At 33.2% G+C, this 7108-nt stretch overlaps 1 protein-coding gene across 1 annotated transcript; it reads left to right on the top strand.

The window, feature by feature from the left end:
* The first annotated feature begins 2027 nt into the window (after positions 1–2027).
* On the top strand, positions 2028–4500 carry LOC132191090 (beta-amyrin 16-alpha-hydroxylase CYP87D16-like). The gene is made up of 9 exons (XM_059606102.1): positions 2028–2227; positions 2322–2649; positions 2736–2885; positions 2966–3214; positions 3310–3399; positions 3496–3574; positions 3713–3819; positions 3958–4085; positions 4407–4500. The coding sequence occupies exons 1-9, from the start codon at positions 2028–2030 to the stop codon at positions 4498–4500; spliced, it is 1425 nt and encodes a 474-aa protein (XP_059462085.1).
* The last annotated feature ends 2608 nt before the right edge of the window (positions 4501–7108 follow it).

Below are 7108 nucleotides of genomic sequence, written 5' to 3'. Positions count from 1 at the left end.
TCTCATTGTATGATTTTCATTGATCATATGTCATCTCTTGTATAATCTTTGATGTTAGAATGTAATTTAAATTATTAAATTAATTCATTCTTATTAACTTAAATTTTTTGGATAAATTGTGATTTTACATGATTAGAAATCTTGAGTTCAAATACTCACTCAAATAATTTACTTCTTTAGGGTCTGTTTGAGATTGCGATTTTAATATATCATATTTTAAAAATTGCGTTTTTGAAATCGCTACTTTTTAAAATCACAAAGGCGTTTAGTAAAACATGTTAAAAATAATTTTTTATCAAATATTTGTTATTTGAAATCGTGATTTTAGTTTAAATTCGCACATTTTCAAATAAGTACCATCTAACTTGCTTATAGAAATCGTACATTGTTTTCCTATTTTAGATTAAATGCTTTTTAAATCGCAATGTCTAACGCCTTAGGTTTTGCTATATCTTTTTAAAAAAATAGATTATTCATGTTAATTAGGGTCTGTTTGGAATTACGATTTCAATAAATGCGATTTTAAAAATTGCGTTTTTGAAATTGCTACTTTTTAAAATCGCAAAGGGGTTTGGTAAAACATGTTAATTTTTTTTTTTTTTTTTTTTTTTTTTTATATCAACCTACTAATAGAAATTTTTGAATTTTTTTTTTCCTATCTTATATCAAGTGTTTTTTAAATCCTAGTATCAAATGCCTTACGTTTTACGATATCTTTTAAAAACACATATTATTTTTGCGAAATCGCAATCCCAAAAGCACAATATTTTTACTTACTAACCGGTGATTTAACGCTCATATACATGATTTACTAAATAAAATTACTCTTAAGTAACTCATCTCTATTTCCCATTCTCTCTTTGTTAATATTTTTTGGCCTCCTGTCTTTACTGGATCGCAGTTTTTTGTTTTTTTGTTTTTTCTTTCTAGCTAACCAATACAGGGAAAGGGGAATTAAACATGGCCAAGGTTAAGGAGAGGGTGTGATGTTTTTCGATTCGAGGAATTTTCATTTTCTTTTTTCTGATCAATAGAAAAGAAAGACTTCTTGGTTCAAAAGTTGCGATGATGTCGATAACATCTGCTAACCAGTCTTTCTTTTTCTGAGAACCCAACTAGTCCTCCTTGATAAATATATCTTCTGAAAAAGTCAACGAGAACAGTCGTGTAAACTCTGTATATTTCTTCCACCGTTCCCTCTTCATCTCTTTCTCCCCTAAAGGAAGAGAGAGAAACAGTTTGTGAGTGATCCGTTAAAAACGCATCATTAGAAAAATTTTCTAACGTATCAAACCACCTGACAAGTCAAAAAACCCATGTCAGCAAAAAATTCTTTTTTTTGTAGTGCCTTACATATATAAAACACTCGTGTAAACAACAGAATTAATCAAGCAAGCAATATAATATAAACATTTGATACTATTTCAAATGGGTTAGAGGATATTTCCTACATACCGGTTTGAAAGAAATTTCTGTCCTATAATATATACCTTATTCGAATAATATATTTGATTTTTTTTCTTTACTTCTATGATTCATTGCTATTAAATTACAATTATCTCAAAAACTTAAATTTTTAGCACAACTCATAATTTCAAAACCTTCATTCACCATAATTTCAATTAAAATATTCTGTCTACACGCCCGGCTCACTTATTAAGGAGAGTTTGAGCCCCACCGGTAATGGTGTACTCAGAATAATAATTGAATTATTGAATCAATAATTTTCTATCAATGAAACTGAAAGACCATTTTGTCCTATTTGATTGATATTGTTAAAAAAAAAAAAAAAAAACACCTTCATGATCGATGAGTTACATTAAATTTAAATGAATGTTGCTCAACTCTAGATTTATTATTATTTTTTAAAGTACAACGGATATAAATCAAACCAGAGGCTGGGGGCCCTGGGGGAAGAACTCTTGAAAATTTGCCTATATGTATAAAGAGCCGCACTCTTTTCCTAGAAAGCAACCCAAAGTTCCCCCAATACTCTTATCATGGCTCTCTATACCTCAGTTGTAAGGATGTGGTCTGTTTGGATTTCCATCATTACCTTGCTTTTAGTGGTTGCCACCCATTGGCTTTATAGGTGGAGGAACCCTAAATGTAAAGGAAAATTACCTCCAGGATTTATGGGCTTCCCACTCATTGGGGAGACACTTGATTTCATGGTCTCAAACAAGTCATTAGACATGCCGACTTTTATCAAGAAAAGGATGAAAAAGTAAGCCCATGCACAATATATATTAGTCCTCATGCAATTTGTTGCGTATATATCTCAACTGTAGATAACTTTTTTAATTATTCTTTCATTTCAGATATGGGCCAATATTTCGGACAAGTCTGGCAGGGCGGCCAGTTGTGGTATCATCGGACCCAGAATTCAACTATTATGTTTTCCAACAAGAAGGAAAACTAGTGGAACGGTGGTATATGGACTCCTTTGCAAAGCTTCTTAACCAAGACGCAACAAAAATTCATGCTCATAAAAACATTCATAAGTACATTCGAAACTTAATCTCGGGTCATTTTGGTATTGAGGCTCTCAAGTACAACATGCTGCCTAAGTTAGAGGGTGTGATTAATCAAAGGTTGCTGGATTGGTCTAAGCTGCCAAGTTTGGAAGTGAAGAAAAGTACTGCAGCTGTAAGCAATCTATTCAGTCCCTTCTAAACAAAGATTTTTTTTTTTTTTTTCTTTTGTTGAGTACCCTATTTCTTGGTTATTTGCAGATGATCTTTGATTTTACAGCCGCGCAGTTGTTCAGCTATGATGCGGAGAAATCAGGTGAAAATATTGGTGAATCTTTAACCAACTTTTTGCAAGGACTTGTGGCATTCCCCATTAACATCCCCGGTACAGCTTACCATACATGTCGACAGGTAAGTCCTATAAACTCAATTCTTACACTAATCAAAATTTAATCTGATAGATATTAATCAATTCGATTATGATCATGCAGAACCAGAAGAAGGCAATAAACTTAATAACTAACACGCTGGAAGAGAGAAAGCGTAATCCTGACATTCGTAAAGGAGATTTTCTTGATCTGTTGTTGGCAGACATGAAAACGGAGAATTTTTTGACCGAAAAATTCATTATCTGTATGATGTTTGGGCTTCTCCTTGCCAGCTTTGAGACAATATCAGCAACTCTTACGTTGGCCATTAAGTTGATTTCCGACCACCCTGAAGTCTTGCAACAACTAACGGTTAGTCATGACACATAGAAATCAGGCTTGGAAAACTCAACATTTTTGGTGCTTAATATTTCTTAATTAACAACGTTTTATATATTATATATTAGGAGGAGCATGAAGCAATTCTTAATAGCAGAGGAGATGCCAGTTCTGGACTCACATGGAAGGAATACAAATCAATGACCTTTACCCATCATGTGAGTGGATTCTCCCACCTTTCAATGGGCTCGCTCGTACTTTTTTAATGTTTTTGAAGGGCCTCATTTTTACTGTCGAATGAATTGGAAAAATAGGTTATCAATGAGTCACTAAGACTGGCCAGTGTTGCTCCTGGGATTCTGAGAAGAACGATTCAAGACATTCAAGTAAATGGTGCGTAAGTTCAAAATCAAATCAGGCAACATCATATATATATATATGTTCAAATAATTTTTTTTTTTATCATAATAAATGTTAAAACCACTTATTTCAGATGTCAATATATATGAGCCACTCTCATTAATTATACAGGGTATACAATTCCAAAAGGCTGGGTACTTATGGTTGTTCCTTCTGCCATTCAACTTAATCCAAACGCTTATGAGGATCCTCTTGCCTTCAATCCATGGCGCTGGCAGGTCGGTTGATAAGAAAAAAAAACAAAAACTTGATATGGTCATCAGTCATCACCACGATCACTTACTAAAACATGGACCAATTTTAGTTGGCTTACCTTATATTCTGCTAATCTTTCTTTCCATAATTATGATGTAAAGGACATCTCAGCAAACGTCACAGCAAAGCATTTCATACCATTTGGAGCAGGCATGAAATCGTGTGTAGGAGCAGAGTTCAGCAAGGTTTTAATGGGTGTTTTTCTTCATGCTATTGTCACCAAATACAGGTACCTACTTTTTCGGTCTATCACGGGATAAAGCTCTAAAGTTAGGTTATGCTCTTATTTTATAAGTAATGTTTACAATATATAACATGTATGCTCTAATTTATAAGAAAATCATGTTAAATACAAATAGACTTCTACTCTAGTCTCTAACTAGGTGATAGTCTTTAACTATAACTAGACTTCAACTGTAATTCAATGATAATTTTTAAGTGCGACGTAGTGATATTCTTCAACTGTAAGTCAATGATAGTCTTCAACTATGACTATTATTCTTGAACTTCATGATATGCTCTAACATAATTGATTTATATGTGAGCCTAGGTGGACCGCAATCAAGGGAGGAGAGGTGACTCGGTCTCCTGTTTTAGGGTTTGGAGATGGTTTTTTCATTCGGGTTTCAACAAAGCATGGATGAAAGTCGCCGGATCGTTAGAAATAGGATCGTGCACATAGCAAGACGGCCATGCATATTTATATTCCTCGATCCCACATAAAATGAAAATTATCCATCCCTATTAAGCAAATTACCACCACATATTGTTCCATAATATATACTAGCTAGGCGTGCGTTCCATAAAAGAAATGGGTATGTTAATCTATGTTATTATGTTTTCCTCTAATTAATAACAGGACTCACTTTTGTTATTAGAAAGATTCTGTGTTTTTGTTGGGAGATATAAATTTTACTAGAGGAGTCTCTACATGGAAGATGGCACTTGTTAAGTTAAGAGTATAATTGAAAAAGGAATGAAAGAAAATTATTGTATTTTGGTGAAATAGCAGTGTCAATTAATTCCTTTTTTTTTGGTAAACAAGAATTTATTGACATGGTCGTGTTTAACAAGACTGTATATAAAAAAATGTAGTTTCTAGCATTAATCGATGCCTTTAACATAGTAATAAGCAAAATACTAACCAAAAAAAAGGGATTGTTAAATTTATAAGTTTTTTACGATTTGTTGGCAACTGTTGTTAGTAAGGGATCCGGCTTAGGTGCGGACCGTGCGGTAATTCAAAACTACCGCACCATGCGGTAGCCCAAAACAACCCAGTTTGGGTCGTTTAGGGCAATAAAAAAAAATATTTTTTTTGAAGAAATAATATAAATTCCATATAATATTAAAAAAATCAATCATTTAAAAAATAAAAACATTAAAAAAATAAAAAAACTCTAATGCACATCATCTTCATCTTCTTGTTGCTCCTCCTCTTCTCCAGCTCGTTCATTTCTTTTCTTCTTTTCTTTTTCTTCTTCATCTCCCCTAACTTGCACACCGTTTTGTTTTTTTTTTTTTTCACTACCATTGGCCCTTTTTTTAAGGCAAGCATAATTTTCCATGCTTCATCCATGGAAAATGACAAAAGCATATAAAATTCATTTTTATATAAAACAGCCAAGGATGGACCATTTTTTTTTTTTTTAATCCTTAAAGGAAAAAGTGTGAGAGTTGGGGGAGATGAAGAAGAAGAAGAGGAGGTGAAGATGGAGAAGTTTTTTCTCTGATACGAAGCTTTAGGGAAAGTTTTTTGCTCTGATACAAAAGCATATAAAACTACCCCAGGCCAATTACCCAGAAATCAAACAAGAGCAGGACCCAATAAAACTCACAATCTTTCCAAATTCTTTCCATCCCCCAACATTTTCTCAGTAACCAAACAGAATATCCACAAACTCAAGCTAAATCCAGAAAATCAATAGAAAAGAAACCCTCAAATTCAATACCCATATGAAATAGGACCCACAATTTATACCAATTGAAATGGAGTTTTGAGCTTAGAGGCCTCTGGGCTTCGGCAATGGTTCACCGGAGTACGCCTGCCCACGGCGCCACCTCTTCCTCTCGGTTCACTCTCTCTCTCTCTGCCTCCTTCTCTCTCCTTGAAATCTGTTTCTGGTTCTCCCTTCTTTTTTTTTCTTTCTTTAGTTTTTTAATTATTATTGTTTTATAATTTTTAAATTTTAATGAATTTTATATTATTTGTATTTTAAACCTAATTTTTTAAAGTGAAAAACGGTACCGTTTAGTGAAAGACAGTACCGTTTTCCACTAACCGCAGGCATGCGGTAGTGAAAGCAGGATCCGTTAGTAAGTAATTGGAAAGTGTTAAAAATTTTGTAATGAACGATGATGCTATTTCAATTATCGGGTCCCAATCTGAACTCAGCATATATACATGAGCATGAAGATTTTCTTCATAAGCTTGTCGTTTGAATTTTTAATAAAAATTATGACACATTGGCGTAAGACCACATCTAGCCTATTAAAATAGTTTTGTTTGTACATAAATACTACCTCAACTCCTTCTTTCTTATTCAATTAGAAAAATAAAAATACTACCTCAACTTAACATACGACAAAAAATAAACAAATAAAAAATTAGAGGGGGTGGTTGTGTAGCTACAAGTAATGTTACAAGTCCCTTTTGTATTTCTCTAAAGATAATGTGGCTCTTAAAATTAATCATCATTGGCCTTGTGATTGATCATTATTAAATTTTTGATTAAATGATAAGTTTAAAAGCCATCTTATTTTTTGAAAGATACAAGAGTGACATAAAAATGACTTCTAGAATTATTGATGCAGCTATACATGCTGTTGGAGGTGACTCTCAGCCTCTCACTCACTCTTCTATTGGGGGTTGCACTTCATCGCTGCGTTATCTTAGTGATTGTGGCAAGTTTCTTAATAAAGTTAGGCTTCTTTTCATACTCATTTCACATTAATTGATGTAGCGTGTGTTTACGTGTCTTTTCATATTAGTCAATTTAAAAAATAAATATAATTTAAAATATATTATTAATGTGTTGGTGGATTTGAATAAGAACTAGCTCCATTGCTCATATGACCAATTTTTAAATGATATGTACAAGACGGACCAAAAATGAATGATATTTTTCCCTTAAAAAAAAAAAATCTGTTTTATGGGTTCGTCTCCTCCCAATAGTTGGCTTCTGGCTCTTGGGCTTTCGAGAGAGCTCTTTTTGAAAAGATTTCCCGAGCCTCTTATTAGGCTCATAGATG

The sequence above is a fragment of the Corylus avellana genome, chromosome ca8, assembly GCF_901000735.1.
Source record: "Corylus avellana chromosome ca8, CavTom2PMs-1.0".
In the NCBI taxonomy this organism is placed as follows: Eukaryota; Viridiplantae; Streptophyta; class Magnoliopsida; order Fagales; family Betulaceae; genus Corylus; species Corylus avellana.
This window is presented reverse-complemented; position numbering and strand designations above follow the sequence as displayed.